General features: G+C 24.2%; 1 protein-coding gene across 2 annotated transcripts; it reads right to left on the reverse strand.

Moving 5' to 3' along the window:
• Positions 1–2,877: 2,877 nt before the first annotated feature.
• On the reverse strand, positions 2,878–5,674 carry LOC110626952 (V-type proton ATPase subunit c4). Of its 2 annotated transcripts, none has more exons than XM_021773152.2 (3): positions 5,425–5,674; positions 4,562–4,847; positions 2,878–3,033 (listed from the first exon to the last, which is right to left on the reverse strand). In XM_021773152.2, exons 1-3 carry the CDS (start codon positions 5,501–5,503, stop codon positions 3,000–3,002), a joined length of 399 nt encoding a protein of 132 aa, XP_021628844.1. In that variant the 5' UTR covers positions 5,504–5,674; the 3' UTR covers positions 2,878–2,999. The 2 variants fall into 2 exon arrangements, with proteins under 2 accessions (XP_021628844.1, XP_021628842.1); XM_021773150.2 differs by having other exon boundaries at positions 2,878–3,272.
• Between the last annotated feature and the right edge of the window lie 13,442 nt (positions 5,675–19,116).

Below are 19,116 nucleotides of genomic sequence, written 5' to 3' on the forward strand. Positions count from 1 at the left end.
TTTTTAAAGTTTGTTTTTTATAAATTTACGAGTTAATTTATATATATATACTTATTTAATTAAAATTATTTAATTTTAAACTTGTTAGTTTTAAACTATAACTCATTATAAATATAAATAAATTAAACTATTTGAATATTAAGTTTAATAAAAATTTTGACTCATCTAAATTCATTTGCTAAACAAATTAAATTTAAACTTCAATTTGAATTAAATCTCAAATAATTCAAACTCAAAAAAATTTTAACGAATTAAATTTAAAAACTTTAAAATTCAGTTCAACTCAGTTCTCATCTGAGATGAAAATTTAAGTCTATGAAAATTTAAGTCTATGAAGTGATTATTATGCTTTTATTTCATTTGTTATGCTTTTAGTTACTGAATGAAATTGTATGTCTTAAAAAATATATTTTTTTTAAATATAAAGCTTATCTATAAACAAAATCTTAACATATCATTAAATAATAATTTTACATTTTTAGTTTTTAAAACTTATATCTATTCACTACGCTAAACACTCCACTTTTAATTATTCATATTAAAATATCCTTCATTATCCTCTACAAAAAAAATAGTGAGCTTACTATTTTAATTTCATTATTATAAAATCCTCCATAGCATTTAATGAATAAAAATTTCTTCTATTTGAATAAAATCTCCCTCTCTCGGCATATGGATCAGAGTCAAATAACCTAATATTTCTGTTTAGAGTGTTAGTCACTTTAAGTCTACATATAAAAGATCATTATTTAATTGAGAAATATTTCTTCAACTAAAATGAAATTTTTTTTTTTTTTTAAATCTCATTAGGATTTTGAGTAATACCCTAAGAATTCTCTCCTCGACCTAAAACTTAAGCAATCATGATGCCTTGAAATAAATTTTTTAATAATCAAGTAGAGATGTTTGAATTTTAGCTTTGTAATATTTAAGAAAAAATTACTTTTTAGTCCCTGAGGTTTAACATAATTAACACTTTTATCTCTCTATTTTGACGACCCAACACTTAAGTCCCTCACTTTCTCCTCCATCCAAATTCGTAGTCCTTCCATCCAAAATTGCCGTTTGGTCAAAGAGTCAAAGGTTAGAGGTGAAATCTTTAACCAAATACCCTTAATGAACTTAATAAAACCACTCTCAACGTAAATTCCCTCTATCCTTCTTCTCCCTCATATCTTCTCTCTTCTTTTCGGCCATTGTTGATTCTCCATTTTTCTCTCTTTTCTATCTTTATTTTCACTCATATCTTTTTACTCTCTCATATATTTCTTCTCCCTCATATCTTCTCTATTTCCTTTCAGCCATTGATTTTTTTTTCCCATTTTCATATTTCTTCTCCAGAGCCTCTATGACCCACAGATCTCAATTTCAGTCCCCAACTTGGCCATCAAAACCTTCCAAAATCATCAGAATTCACAAACCCTACAAAAACCTATATTTCCTCTCTGTACCAATTAATCATTCTCTGTCTACTCCACTAGTTTCTTCCTTTTCTTTCCCTCTTATTCCCAAATTCCCTCGTAATCTACTCTCCTTTCACCCCGTACAAGATGCTACTGAGGAGCATATCCTCGAAGACATCGAGAATTCCATGAGAAATCATCCAAATCTTAAAAATTTGATCAAACTAGAATTACCCAATAGCTATAATCGCCAAATTATATGTCCAAAATTGTCTAAAAGAGTTTTTATAAAAGATCCTCCCTGGATTTCTGCCCTTTTTTTCAAGGGACTGTATAAGATAGCTAATCGAGAATTGAAGGTAGAGTTCAAAGATATTGAGAAGATAAAGTATAATTTACTTAGGCGGCGGCAAATTAGACAAGAGACTGAGGCGTGAGAGAGAATGGCGAAAGAATATAGGAGTTTAGTGAGGGAAATGTGCGAGAGAAAGTTGGCACCAAATTTGCCATATGTCAAGGGACTGTTTTTGGGGTGGTTTGAGCCCTTGAAAGAGGCTATAAAGGAGCAGAATCTACAGATGTCAAAGAAACAGAAGGCGGATGAAGAATCAACAATGGCCGAAAAGAAGAGAGAAGATATGAAGAAGAAGAAAGATAGGGGTTTTATTAAGTTCATTAAGGGTATTTTTGATAAAAAATTTCACCTCACCTTATGCTCTTTGACCAAACGGTCATTTTAGACGGAAGGACTACGAATTTGGATGAAAGAGAAAGTGAGGGACTTAAGTGTTGGGTCGACAAAATAGAGAGATAAAAGTGTTAATTACGTTAAACTTCAGGAATTAAAAAATAATTTTTTTAATATTTAATTGGTATCGGTGTAACTTAGCCTTCTTTTTAAAATATCTGCATCAATGATTTTTCTCCAAAATTAAGCTTGAGTCATCTTTGTATATATTATATGTCACAACAATTCCATCTTCGAGTAAACTCACGTAAGCTAATTGAAGGTAATTTTATTGTTCTTAAGTGAATGAAATATCGAGTTCAGGTTTTTCAACGATATTTATTTTCATGATGAAAAACAAGCTAAACTCAAACAATCATCAGACTAATTTGTAATTATCAAATCTATCTCATTGTGATTGTAAGAGTGCTAACCCACAAATTAAAATAAATAAACAATATTCATAATATACTAATGTACATTATCTCAAAATAATACTCCATCCATCAATCTAATTATACTCAAACTTCACCATATATTTCTTTGGACATAATATCCTTTTCCTATGTATAGAACTAAATCAAATGATTTTTTCAACAATGCTCTTATTTATAGTATTAATCTCTTAATTCTAATCTTAGTACCAATCCTACTCAAATATAAATATTAGTAAAGTAGTAGTTTTGCTCTAGGTCGAAAATATTCTCTAATTTAATCGAATAATATTTCTCTTACTCATTTAAAAAATTAGACCCGAAAATTAAAGTTTTTTATAGTTGTTCAAAATACATTGGTACATTTAAAAGAAGAAGAAAAAAAAACCCAAAGATAAAGCATATACATACAGCTTAATGAGCTTTTATTCGATCCTACTCCTGCAAACAGCACAAAGAAACCAAGTGCCTGGCAGAACAGACACTCCCACAAGAATATTTCAAAACAATTTTTTAAGTGATTCCCAACTATCAATAATTAGTGAACGATAGCCATAAAAGAATAATCTCATTGCTTATTCTGCCCTAGACTGGCCAGCTCGGGAAGACAAGATAATGCCAACAATGAGTCCGTACAATGCTAATGCTTCAGCAAAAATGAGGATCAAAATCATTCCAACAAAAAGTTTTGGTTGTTGAGCATTAGCTCTGCCGAATAGAAGGGGAAAAAAAAATCAATATTGAAGCACAATATACAGAAATTTTGTTTAGGCAATGCCAAGAACCATGATAAAATGATCCAGAATGGCATTCCCATAAAATTATAGAAAAACATTAGAAAACAAACAGGACAAACTAAACAATTTATATGAACATACACTTCTCTTTACCTTTCCAACATGCTTCGCACAATTACAGAATATCTTTTAGATTAAATTAATTACTCTTAAATTAAGCGTCATGATAGTGTTCCAGTAAATAGTAGTCCATGTTTCTTTATTCCTAACCCTTTATGTTTGCAGAGAGACTACAAGAGAACCATCCATGCTGTGTACCCAGAGCCATCCATGCAGAGAGACTACAAGAGAACCTACATAATCTACTTTTTGCACATCCAGAAAAATAGTGACTACTGTGAAAATCCAAAGGCTGAAGCCAACCATCCATATAAATAGAAATGGATAAGGACTCCATAAAAGCTCTTTTAAAGCACGACTGTACTTTTTGAAGCAAGCATACTACATATTACTATTGAACATGATGTGGAATGGAATTGCAAATAGATGATAAAAAGATCGCAAGAAATAATGGCAATTTGATGATGCACACAAAAGAAATATCTATGTAATTCTGATAGATAATCGCATTTCCTATTTTTGTCAGTTGAAGCTATAATAACCATGTCATTTCATATTCAAGGCAGTTTTATAAACCGGTTACAACCAGCATTGGAGCAAGAAAAGAAAGGAACAAATTTGGAAGAAATTTTGTTTAACCGAAGAAAAAAGTATCTAAGCCAAGGAAATTTTGGCCACTGATAACAAGCCCTTTTTGGGATTTAATTTGTATTAAAGACATGAAGATCACAATCCAAAGGTCAAGGGAAGTGCACATAACAAGGAGGCTTATATAACCTGTGATAATTAACCCACAAGAAAACTGGAGTCGGTAGTAATACCCCATCCTGACGTGTCAATATCCAGTACAACTACATTATTACCAAATATTCAATTACAGTTGAGAAGCACATTCATATGATACACTAGAGAGGAGACTTGGTTGAAAATCACGCCTTTGAACTATCAATGGTATCTAATCTTTCATTTATCTCGTAGGGCACATATAGATTAACAAGCCACCAAATTCACTCACAAATCATGAAAGCAAAAAAAAAGGGGTTTGGTTGAGGCACTTAATAAAAATTCATGACAGGAATCAATCAGTTAAAGTTAGAATTACGCCCAACACCATGTATATAAAGAGGACAGAAGGTATACCTGACACCAGCATCACCGACAATGCCAATGGCCATTCCAGCAGACAGCCCAGCAAGGCCACAAGCAAGACCAGATGAGAGATGGGCATACCCATCAAAAAGGTAATATGACTTGGCCTTGGGGTTGATTCCAGTACTGATAATAACTGCAATAATTAACCCATATATACCTAACACACCAGCCATAACAACTGGTACAATTGATTTCATCACAAGTTCAGGCCTCATCACTCCCATTGATGCCACACCAACACCACTCTTAGCTGTTCCATATGCCGCTCCCATACCTATAAACCCAATAATCTTTAATATTCATAACAAAAGAGACTCGAAAGCTTTTTCCCATTTTAAAGCACCTGAATGCAATGTTTAAAGCAAAATTTGAATTGTTTTATGAACAACAACTAGTTTGGAACTAAAGTTTGAATTGAATAAAACTAATCTTAGCTATTAAAACAATGTTCATTCTGAATCTTAATGATCTGTGTCCCTCAAATTCCAAGAGAAATCATGAGAAACAAGCCATGGATCCTAAACTAAGCACCACAGCAATGAACTCCGATAACACTAATAATATAACCAAAGATCTACGCCACCATGAATTACACTATCGCGTAAAACAAGGAATTAAGATTAAGAAACCATAAATCATAAACGAAACCATATCACTTGGGGCATATAATTCCATCATATCGGTTTAACGATCAGACACCTAAACATCATTTTCCATCTGATTCTAGGAAAACAAACACAAAATTTAAAATTGACAAATTCAAATAATGAGATCTAAAACAAAAGATACACACTTAATTAAAGATTAAAAAAAAAAAGAAAAGAAAAGGCAAATTATAGAGTTATAGTTACAAGAGAAGACAAGCGCGGCAGCGGCGCCGAGGAAGCCAAAGAAAGGAGCAGTTTCATCGCCGCTGAACCCAGAAGACATGGTGGATTAACAGATGTAAAAACGGTGTCGTTAAGATCTGAGATCGCAGAGGTCTAGAGCATCGATCTCATTCTGATATTTTGTTTTTATATTTCGGTAGTGAAAGGAACTTCTCGGAGGAGAAAGGTTCTGTTATTTTTATAAATCCCAAAGCCACCCTTTTTTTTTTGTGTTTTTTTTTTCTTTTATCGAACCAAAGCCAACTCAATGGGGTGGAATTAAGCATTTTAAAAGTGGGCTCGGACTCGGGCTCAGGCTCAGGCTCAGGCTCAGGCTCAGGCCCAGTGGGAGTCGAATATTGAGTATTGGCATTTTTTTTTTCCTTTTTCATAAGAAATTATGAGAGTTGGAACTCAAACCAGAAACTACTGGGTACCATTACTCCCCCATTCCACTAAATTTGAAACTTTTTAAGAATAATTTTATCCATTTAGTCTAAAACTTTAAAAAATTCTGGGAGCAATTAATCTTTTTATTATTATTTTGCCCTTATTAATATTAAATGTCATCAATATTTTACACAGTAAATATTAAGAGTACCAATTTTCATTAATTAATGTTAAAGATATTGAGATAAATTTACAATTAATTTTTTTAAAAAAATAAAACAATCATTTATTTAGTCTACATGACGAGATAAAAAGTTTCAAATTTGAGTAGAATGGTCCGACTATTAAGGTTGTATAGATTTTGTTTCGTGACGGTTTCTTACAAGAATTCAAATTGAAATTAAAATTAAAAGTTGATTTTTTAAAATTTTTAGAATTAAAATCAGAATTAAATTTTGATATGATTTTACATATTTTAATATAAGTTTTTTTTCAGTTTTAATTTCGATATAATTTTTTATTTTTATAATAAAATTTAAATTTAAATGAAATCATTAAATATTTTTAATATAATATTAATATTATTCATATCAAACTAATAAGTCTTATATTTTAATTTTAAAATAATATCAAATATCTATAATATTATATAATATTTTTATTTAAAATATATAAAAATATTAAATAATTAAATATAATATAATTTTTTATTAAAATTTCCAAACTCTTAAAAAAATTTTCAATAGACTTTTCAAAAACTTTATTGCAATATTTCCATAAAAAATTAATTCTAATCAAATAAGTTTTTATCATTCCTTTACAAATTTATTTAATTTTTTTAAATTTTTATAATAACACTACTTAATTTAAAATAAAACTACGTTGGTATTTAAGATTTTATAATTTAATTTAATAGTATTTTTTTAAATAGTCATAATTATTTTAATTTAATTTATTTCTAATTTAAAAGTATTTTTTTAAATAGTCATAATTATTTTAATGTAATTTATTTCTAATTTTATTAAATTATATTTTATTATTATATAATCTAGTAAATAATTATATATATATATAGGGATAATAATAATGAAAGTATTGATTTTAATAATTTATATTCTATTAGTATAAATTTTATTAATATGGAGATAATGTGTAATATAATCTATTTAATTGAAATGAAGTATAATTATGAATTAAACCTCTATAAACTTTTAATAATTGATTAGTGGATAAAATATATAATAATTATATATGTATATATAGCTATTAATAATAATTATAAGCACTCAAGTTTAACACGGTGGTAAAAGTGTATCTGAGTAAATCGAGAAATTTCAGGTTATACTCTCCCAATTCCTCATTTAAAAAAAAAACAATTATAAGTAAATATATACATATAATTCTATTAATATTGAGATAGTGCATATATATATATATAGATATAGATAGAATGAAATTTAATTAATTAGTTAAATTATACTATTATAAATATTTAATATAATTAATTAATAATTAAAAAGTATAATAAAAATTAATTAATAATTAAAAAGTATAATAAAATTATTATACCTTTTAATTATTTAACATTATAAATGTATATATATATATGATTATTTTAGTAATTTATATTTTAATAGTATAATTCTAATAATATATATATATATATTATTTAAATAGAACAAATTATAACCAATTAAATAAATTAACTAAGTAAAATAGTAATAAGTATTAAATAATTAAATAATATTACAATTATATGTGTATAATTCTATTAAAATTATATGATATATAAAATAAATTATTAGAACTATATATTAGAATTACATTCTCACTACAAATTATTTAAAAATATATATATATGAATCTATTTTTCAATATAGTTTTAGTTTGATACAATTTCGATATGATTTCAGTACATTTCTTAATAAAAAATTAAAACAGAACTAAATAGATAAATAAATTCGATTTAGTATGGTTTAATTTTTATATTATTATTTATTTTTCAATTTCAATTCAGTACAGTATAATTTTTCGATTTAATTCGAGACTTTCAAAAACTATACACAGACCCACTGGATACTATATATTAAAAGATATTACTTTTACTGTTTTTTATAATAGTAAAAATTCATCATTATAATTTATAATTATTTATAACTGTATTGAAAAAAAATTCAAATATTTATCATTTTTTATATTTATATTCTAATCTTAAAATTTTAGACAATAAAATCAATCATTTTACATTTATCTCAATTTTAATCATTTACCTTGATTAATTTTGTCAAAAGCAAAAAGATTATTTTTCAAAAGATTTATTAAATAAAAAAAATCAAAACATTTACATCAATCCATATTTATATTCAAAACTTAAAATTTTGAATAATAAAACAGATATTTTAAAAAATTTGTTAACTAATTTCTGTATTAATAATATTTATTGAGTATTTATAAAAAATTTAAAATGCTAATAATATGAAAATACTAGTTAATAAATATTTTTATAAAAATGAGAGGCTAATTAATAAGTTATTTTAATTATAAAAATTAAATAGTAAAATATTTAATCGTTAAAATTAATAGTTAAATTAATTAATGAATTTTTTAAAATATTTTAATATATTTTTTAAAATAAAAAATTAATTAATGGCTTTTTCAATAATATTTAAACTAAATAATATTTTTTAAATTAAAATTAAAGTTGTAAAACTAAAAATCATAAGTATTAATAAAAACCCCTCGCATTATCAAAGTCTATTAATTAAAAAAGAAAAAAAATTATATTTAGTTTCTATAATATAAAAAAATTTATTATTTAATCTTTTAATTTATATAAAATATTTTTTATATTTTAAAAAATTTATTAATTAATTTTTTTATTAATTTCATTCGTTAAATATATTTTATTATTTAATTTTATAATTTTGAAAAACATATTAATTAATCTCTTATATTTTTAAAAATTTTATTAATTAATCTTTTTATATTAAAAATATTTAAAATTTTTTTTATCATACTTATAATTAAAATTAATAAAATAATTAATTAATAAATTTTTTAAAATATTATAAATATTTAAAAATATTTATTAAAATAAAAAATTAACTAAAAATTTTTTTCATAATATAAAAATTAAATAATAAATTTTCTTTAAAAAAATACAATCCATGATTATAGACTCAAAGACTCGAATAAAAATTAAATAATAATTATCATTATATTTTGAATCACCAGAAATTAAGTTCATCTAATACACAAAACACGATAATATCCTACTGTATAAAATGTGACAAGAAGTTTATTTAATACATAAAACGCGACAAAAGGCCGCATGGCATCTCTTTTAGCTGTAACGCTGGGTTTATTATTAAAAAAATATATAAATTTTTAAAAAACAATTTACTAAATTAATGTAAAATTTAAAATATTTATCAAAATAGCGTGACAAGTACTCTGTCAACTCGCAGCTTTTTTAAAGAATAGAAAACGTAGTTTTCTTAAATTCATAATACCAATTGAGTTGGCATTTTCTCGTTTATAAAAAATACCATCAGATGTGAAATTATTATTAAAGGGACAAGTTAAGTCTTTATATTTTATTAGAATCAATTAATTTATAATCACTTAATTAAATTATTTGTGCATTCGTTTAAAAAATTAAACTCTTTAATTTTTAAAAAATCAATTTATTTAGTCTATTAAATAAATATTAATTAACTAATTAATTTTTATTTTTTTCAACATAACTTTCGTCATTCATGCAGTGTAAATAATTAAAATTTTAGACTTTACTTAAAATAACTGGACCAATGTATCATTACATATAATAGGTCAACAATTAGATAGAATAGAAGAAAAAATAGATAAAAACCACGAAGCAATTACAAATATCGAACATATAGAGACACCTCAAGCACCATCTCCTATAACTCCAAAACCAAACACTATATATTTATCCCAGAGATATAGTAATCCAAAACCATATGATATCATAGATCCAGCTATAAAACTCATTAATAAACTTTTCACAAAAATGATACATCCGTCACAAAACCCCATAGAAATAGTAACACTAAGTCCAAAGACAGAATTACAAGACATGTCAAAATTATTACAAAAAATAATAAAAGAACAAAGTACTTCCCCAAAACCCAATATGACAGGAGGCATTAAAATAAAAGAACCTACACAAAGTAAGATACCAAGTGAAAGTACTAGCAAAGATAAAAATAAAATAACTATTTTAACTGAATATAATGAAATCTCTTCATCAGAAGATGACACTATAAACAATCCCTTAGAAGCATTAGACTCTGACCAAGACAATACTATTCCTTTAAATACTATAGGCAAAAGACAATATGAAACTAGACCAGATGATTTAAAAATATTAGATAGAAAACAAAAACAATATAATGCAAAAAATATTTACGAATGGAACATAGATGATTTATCAGAAATAGAAATAATACAAATAACAAAGGAAATAGTTATAGTAGGAAATATTTATAAACAAAGAGTAGGCATTACAGAAAAAGATGCCGCTGAAAATATCATATTAGGTTTTACTGGTGAACTAAGAACTTGGTGGGACAAATTATTAAGTAATGAGATAAAAACTAATATATTAAATGCAAGAAGAATTGATAGTACAACAGGAGAACCAGTCATGGATCCATCTACAGGACAACCACAATCTTTTGTCTTAGCTTATTTAGTCTATAATATTATATCTCATTTTATTGGGGATTTAGATTTATATACAGAACGCAATAGTGAAATATTACAAAATCTTAAGTGTAGAAAATTAGAAAATTTTAGATGGTATAAAGACAATTTCCTAAAAAGAGTATATGCATTAGCAGACCCAAATGCCTACCATTGGAAAGAGAAATTTTTAACAGGATTACCAAAATTATTTTCTACAAAAGTAAAAGAAACAATTGAACAAAAATTCGGAAACATATCATATGATGATTTAACTTATGGAGATTTAATCACATGTGTAAATTTAACTGGAATTAGATTATGTAGAGATATGAAACGACAACAAAAATTAAAAATGGAAAATAGACAATGTAGAAAAGAATTAGGAAACTGGTGTGAACAATTCGGTTTTGGAACAATAAAGAAACAAAAATATAAAAGAAATAAACCTTTTAAAGACAAAATCTATAGACAATATAAATATCCTAGAAAGAAGTTTTATAAGAATATAATGAAACCTCTTCATCAGAAGATGACACTATAAACAATCCCTTAGAAGCATCAGACTCTGACCAAGACAATACTATTCCTTTAAATACTATAGGCAAAAGACAATATGAAACTAGACCAAATGATTTAAAAATATTAGATAGAAAACAAAAATAATATAATGCAAAAAATATTTACGAATGGAACATAGATGATTTATCAGAAATAGAAATAATACAAATAACAAAGGAAATAGTTATAGTAGGAAATATTTATAAACAAAGAGTAGGCATTACAGAAAAAGATGCCGCTGAAAATATCATATTAGGTTTTACTGGTGAACTAAGAACTTGGTGGGACAAATTATTAAGTAATGAGATAAAAACTAATATATTAAATGCAAGAAGAATTGATAGTACAACAGGAGAACCAGTCATGGATCCATCTACAGGACAACCACAATCTTTTGTCTTAGCTTATTTAGTCTATAATATTATATCTCATTTTATTGGGGATTTAGATTTATATACAGAACGCAATAGTGAAATATTACAAAATCTTAAGTGTAGAAAGTTATAAAATTTTAGATGGTATAAAGACAATTTCCTAAAAAGAGTATATGCATTAGCAGACCCAAATGCCTACCATTGGAAAGCACACTGAACAAAAAAAATAATTTTAAGTTTAAGAATTTTTATATTTTTATTGTCAGTTTAAAATTTTAGACATTTACTTTAATTTTACCTATTTGAATCAATTTTGATAATTATTTTTTAAAAAAGTTTAATAAAATAAAATCTTAATTTATTATTATTTTTTAAATTTATAACTCGATTAAATCTGAAAAAGTTAATAATAATATAGACATTAAAATTTTGTTTGATTCAAAAAAGACATTAAAATTTTGTTTAATTAATAAAATAGCTTTTACAATATATATTTTTATTTCAATAATGTATTTTTTTATTAATCCTATTATTTAATTCTCATTCTCACTTATATATATTATAATTTAATAAAAATTTAAAATATAAAAAAAATTATAAACTAAAATATATAATATTTTATTTTAATTATTGATTCAAAGTTTTTTTTTTATAATATATCAATAAATTAATATATATTAGAAATATATGTATTATAAAGGTAAGCAAAATAAAAAGAGAAAATATTAAATAGTTCAATAACCTATGAGAGATATGATTAGGAGATATGAAATTCTATAATATTATCAAGGGATCACTTTAAATAAAAAAATATATAATATTTTATTTTATTTATACTATTATATGAATTAAAGCTTTTCACATGTTAAAAATATACGCAAATAATTTATAATATTCAGCATAAATATTTAATAAAATTTTTAATATATAATATTTATATGTGATATTTTATATAATGTGAGTTTATTTATAATAAATATTTTATTTAATATAAAATAAATTTATTTTTAATATAAAATTTTAAAAAATATATTTGGACTTTTCTTCCGTAAAATTTTATAATTAATAGCGACTGTATAAAAAGGTTCCATAATATTAATTTACTTGAGACATTTCTAAAAACGTCTCTAGATAACTATTAATTTTACTAAATCAAAATTTTAATAGTTTAATAAATTAAGCTTTTAACAATTTAGTAAATAAAGTATTTAAAAAACTTAATAAATTAAAATTGTAATAATTTTAATTAAAATTGGCTTAAATTTAAATAAGGTGAATTAAAATTAGCCTACATTTCAGAAATTTAAGTTATTAAAATATTGATTTTTTTAAGATTTCAGAAACTTTAATAAATTTAGTTAACATTGGCTTAAGTTTCAGTATTTTAAATTAAAGTTTCTACCAGTTTTAATAACATAAAATTTTAAATCATTTTAATAAATTAAATTTTAATAATTTGGAAAAAAAGTCAAATTAAATTAAATTCAAATTAATTCTAATCAAATAAGTTTTTATCATTCCTTTACAAATTTATTTAATTTTTTTAAATTTTTATAATAACACTACTTAATTTAAAATAAAACTACGTTGGTATTTAAGATTTTATAATTTAATTTAATAGTATTTTTTTAAATAGTCATAATTATTTTAATTTAATTTATTTCTAATTTAAAAGTATTTTTTTAAATAGTCATAATTATTTTAATGTAATTTATTTCTAATTTTATTAAATTATATTTTATTATTATATAATCTAGTAAATAATTATATATATATATAGGGATAATAATAATGAAAGTATTGATTTTAATAATTTATATTCTATTAGTATAAATTTTATTAATATGGAGATAATGTGTAATATAATCTATTTAATTGAAATGAAGTATAATTATGAATTAAACCTCTATAAACTTTTAATAATTGATTAGTGGATAAAATATATAATAATTATATATGTATATATAGCTATTAATAATAATTATAAGCACTCAAGTTTAACACGGTGGTAAAAGTGTATCTGAGTAAATCGAGAAATTTCAGGTTATACTCTCCCAATTCCTCATTTAAAAAAAAAACAATTATAAGTAAATATATACATATAATTCTATTAATATTGAGATAGTGCATATATATATATAGATATAGATAGAATGAAATTTAATTAATTAGTTAAATTATACTATTATAAATATTTAATATAATTAATTAATAATTAAAAAGTATAATAAAAATTAATTAATAATTAAAAAGTATAATAAAATTATTATACCTTTTAATTATTTAACATTATAAATGTATATATATATATGATTATTTTAGTAATTTATATTTTAATAGTATAATTCTAATAATATATATATATATATTATTTAAATAGAACAAATTATAACCAATTAAATAAATTAACTAAGTAAAATAGTAATAAGTATTAAATAATTAAATAATATTACAATTATATGTGTATAATTCTATTAAAATTATATGATATATAAAATAAATTATTAGAACTATATATTAGAATTACATTCTCACTACAAATTATTTAAAAATATATATATATGAATCTATTTTTCAATATAGTTTTAGTTTGATACAATTTCGATATGATTTCAGTACATTTCTTAATAAAAAATTAAAACAGAACTAAATAGATAAATAAATTCGATTTAGTATGGTTTAATTTTTATATTATTATTTATTTTTCAATTTCAATTCAGTACAGTATAATTTTTCGATTTAATTCGAGACTTTCAAAAACTATACACAGACCCACTGGATACTATATATTAAAAGATATTACTTTTACTGTTTTTTATAATAGTAAAAATTCATCATTATAATTTATAATTATTTATAACTGTATTGAAAAAAAATTCAAATATTTATCATTTTTTATATTTATATTCTAATCTTAAAATTTTAGACAATAAAATCAATCATTTTACATTTATCTCAATTTTAATCATTTACCTTGATTAATTTTGTCAAAAGCAAAAAGATTATTTTTCAAAAGATTTATTAAATAAAAAAAATCAAAACATTTACATCAATCCATATTTATATTCAAAACTTAAAATTTTGAATAATAAAACATATATTTTTTTATTTTATCTCAATTATAACCATGAAAATTAAATTATATTTGAAAAATTATTAAAAAATTATAATATTATCCCTAAAATTTTATTTAACTAATAAAATAGTTCTTAAAATACATATTTTTATTTTAACAATGTTCTTTTTTGTTAATCCTATTATTTACTCTTTATTATCATTTTTATACAAATATTTTAGTTTAATAAAATTAAAATATAAATAAATTATAGTATAAAATATATAATATTTTATTTTATTTAATATTACTGATATGAAATATAATTTTTTATCGATTTAGCCAATAAATTAATATACATTACAAGTTTACTTGTTATATAGGTGAACAAAATAAAAATATTGAATATCTCAAATAATTTATAAGAGACGTGGTTAACATATTGAATAAATTTAAATTAATAACATCCTATTGATCGTAAAGAATAAAAACAACATGTACTTATGAAACATTAAATAATTCCCTCAGCACCATGGTCCAAAGATAATGAAACATTGTAAGGAAGCAAATATATATTGGTTGTCTACAACCTTTTGTCTACTACCTTAGTCCAGATTGTATTAAAGTAGAAAACTTAACCTCCTAAATCTAAATCAACCAACAGGGTAATATATGTAATTTTATTCTCAAACTCAACTCTTTAAGAACTTTGCAGGGAGCAATTTAAAGAGATACAAGGATTTGGATAAAGCACAAGCAAAGCAAGAAGACAAAGAAAATGTGATGCGGAAGGACTGTGCAGTAACTCAACTAACTAAGGGAGAAAATTCAATAAGCAATTGTGTTCCCAATTAGATATTATTTTCCTTCTTTGAAGGATTAATCTTCTATTTTATCAAAATCCTGATTTATTTAGTGATCCAATTAAAAGAACAAAAACCAAAACCAATTAGCTTTTTTATAAAAAATTTTTTCACCAAAATATCTATAATTCGCAATCGATATTGTTTCGATAAGAAAACAGTAGACATACTCTAGTTTAATTACATATACACTCATGACTCATCGTACGTGCATTAATAAATAAATGGAATAATAGTGAAACAATTGCTTGGATAATTGTCGAATTTATCAAGATGACCACTTGTGTGTTTCTACTGCTCCAAATCCTAGATTTGCCACCTGTCACAGTCCAAAGCAAAAACATTCTGTCTTTATATAAAGACCGAGGAAAATCAATTTTCAAATATAAAGGACAATACTAATACCATAAATGCAAAAAGTAGCCAAATAGTAAGGTCTGCTCCTCCACTAGCAACAACTATACTGGCATGTATAATCCATGCACTATTTCCATAAAGCAGGAATAAGCATAAACAGTTATCCTTGGAATTTTCAAATACTTTGAAACTATGAAAAGCTTACCAAAATGCTCGCGTGACAATGACCAATATATAATCTTAACTAGATACTATTGAGATGAAACAATATCAAACTAATCACCATAAAGGATAACATATTCAACAATTCCTCTTCCATATTCTCGAAGTGACCCCTAATTAACAATGGGATAGTTCATGTGAGAATCTGAGTATGCTTAGTAAATTTGTAGTGAAATCAAATACACATAAATGAACATTTGATAGATGCCTATTCTTAACACAGAGAAAATGTCAAGAGAAAAAAAAATAAGGAAGAAATGTTAAGGTCCTATCTTTTACATGTGTTTGTATGTGTGAGCATGTGTATATTATTAACCCACTGACTTCCTCGATTCTCACTAGCGAGAAAAATAGAATGCATGCAAGAGAGACTATTTTCATAATTCAACGGTAGAAATAACTCGTGTCTTAACAATATTTTCAAGAAGCAACTATATTACATCTTACCACTTAACAAATTTAATGAATATGATATCATTGACTAAGATGCATTCATTCACATGAAGTGGCTTTAATAACTATAAATATAATAAAATGTACTATATAAAGAGAAAAATGATTTTCCATCTAAAAATTGTCATCTTAACTTCATTTTTGTTTAATATATTTTTTTGTGACCCTTGTATCGATCAACCTATTAAGAACATGTTTCTATAATTGAATAATTTATCATCTTTGAAGCCAACTTTTCTCAAAGTATAAATTAAGATCATTTGGCTTAGTTTTACAAATGGTTACTAAACTTATTGATATTGAGGAAAAAAATCAATGTCCTATAGCCTATTTATAGTCAATCATAGAACTAGATGAAAAGGGTTTCACTTGTTTACCTTATCAAAAGCCTTCGACAAAATTTTGCCAAAATCTAGCAAGTGACCTTGTTGAAACAAAAGAAGAAAAATTAAGTGATTATGCATATAAAAGCTAAAGTTTGGTAATGGCATTGAATTAGCAACAAAGTCAATGACTACAGATGAAATTCACTATATAAGGGTAAGAAAGAAAACCACGATAACCATTTTTATTAATAATGCACTTATGACCAATAGAAAAATTCTTACTTATATTTAATGAACCATTTATATGAAGTCACATAGAGCTCTATCCATATGAATATTGGTATGTGTAAACATAGTATATACAATAAAACCCACTAAAAGTTTAAAAATCACCTTGGTTGTAGGACAAAAAGAAAGATATAGAATTTTAGTTAGAAAAGTGGAAAAAACTTAGAATTATTTTTAGGAAAAACAATTACAAAACATTGTCAATCTAAAATTTTGAGGGAGCTACAATGACATTGTGGTACTCACAAGAATTTCATAGCAACTAAGTTAAGTATCTAACTCCAAAAAAATATAGTAGCACCAACCCAAGAGCATAATCCAAGCTTCATAAACAGAATCACAAAATTATACCAATCAAATTCAACAGCTTGCATCGCACCCTTGCCTTTAAAAATGAATTGAGTGAATTTAATTGGGCTAAATTTAAACACTTCAGGTGCATAAGTACAATAGAGTGATAGTTAGGGGTGAGCATTCGGTCAGTTCAATTTTAAATCGAACCGAACTGTATAAACCGAAAATTAAAATTTTAGTATTTATGAAAATCAAACTAAACTAATTTTTGTCAGAAATCAAACCGAATCAAATCGGTCTGATTCGGTTTGATTTGATCGGTTTAAATTTTTAATAATTTTTTTTTATTTTTTACACTTTATTTTTAATATTTTAAAATTTAATTGAAATATTTTAACCTTAATATGATTTAATATATCTATATTATTGTAAATAATATACAATTATCACTAAATCGATTCGGTTTGATTTTTTTAATTTTTTTCTGATCAAAATCAAATCGAACCGAAATAACTAAAATTTTTAAAATAAAAAACCGAACCAAATCGAAATGAATAAAAAACCGAACCAAAATTTCAAATTAATTCAATTCAGTCGATTTTTTCGGTTTGAACCGATACTGCTCACCCAGCGACAGTGGCATTACTATGTGGAAACTGATGCCAAAGAAGAATTCTAAGAATCAGTGAAATGTCTAATATGGTCCATGGATATAATTCTTGTTAAATAGAGAAACAAATTGCATAACAAATTCTTCTAAACATAGAAGATGGCTTATCATATTATTTTTTCCCTCTTTTTGGTGTCTGATCATGTGTGAAAGACTGCATCAAAATATCTAGATTAAAGGGACTTAAGAAACTCCCTACAAGTCAGTAAGATATCAAAAAATATGCATATGAGCCGATGGGCTATAATTAAATATATACATTATTTCTAAAAAATGTCTCAAGACTTGAACTTACATTGATAGCAATAAAAACATAGAAAGCCAAATGTTTGCATCTATCCTTTGAAGAAATCAAATGCAATTTAGGAAATGGAAAAATCTTAGGACCTCTTGCCAAATAGCTAACTATAGTAGAGTAAAGGTACGGCTCATATATGAATGATACCGTTCTACATGCATATATTCTTGTAGTGAGCAGAGGGAGGATTGTCCAGACTACAATCATCATATAGAAATAAGAGAAAATTTTGAGGAATATTGAATTTTTTTGATCAAATTCGAGTAAATTAGGAAGCTTAGAAATATAATCACAATTATAAAAAAAATGGCCTTATTGAATAATAAATATAAAAGAAACTAATAAACAACTACATTGAATAATGCATATAAAAGATCATGAAACTATCATCACTGCATAATAGAAAAAATTACTATATTAGGAAATGGCATGACACTTGATAGAAAAGATAGTTAGATTTTGCAAGTTCCAGAGTTTTAGGTAAGTGTCATACTAGTGAAAATTTGAAACTACTCTCAACCATATGTCAAAGCGGCACAAGTTGAATATAGACAAAAGTTGTATAGCATATACTCACAACATTCTACTAAATATCATTAAATTAAATTGATCTTAAATTTTTTATTAATGTGAATATCCTATCCTTTTATTTGAATCCTGTTAGGAAATTAAAACAAAAAATCCAGATTATTTGTGCTGCTACTGTATCTGGATCTTCATACATCATAAATTAGATATGCTTACATTAATCGTGATCTAATAAGGATTTAAATTTAAAAAAAATATATTATTTTTAAATATAATTTTACTAAATTC

The sequence above is a fragment of the Manihot esculenta genome, chromosome 11, assembly GCF_001659605.2.
Source record: "Manihot esculenta cultivar AM560-2 chromosome 11, M.esculenta_v8, whole genome shotgun sequence".
NCBI lineage: Eukaryota > Viridiplantae > Streptophyta > Magnoliopsida > Malpighiales > Euphorbiaceae > Manihot > Manihot esculenta.

Excerpts from the sequence above, each read along its gene's own strand:
- LOC110626952 (XM_021773150.2), bottom strand. The coding sequence starts at position 5,503 with ATGTCTTCTGGGTTCAGCGGCGATGAAACTGCTCCTTTCTTTGGCTTC. Across the intron at positions 4,848-5,424 it reads TGCCGCGCTTGTCTTCTCTT|GTATGGGAGCGGCATATGGA; the intron begins GTAACTATAACT and ends TTGGGTTTATAG. Across the intron at positions 3,273-4,561 it reads GTCGGTGATGCTGGTGTCAG|AGCTAATGCTCAACAACCAA; the intron begins GTATACCTTCTG and ends TCTATTCGGCAG.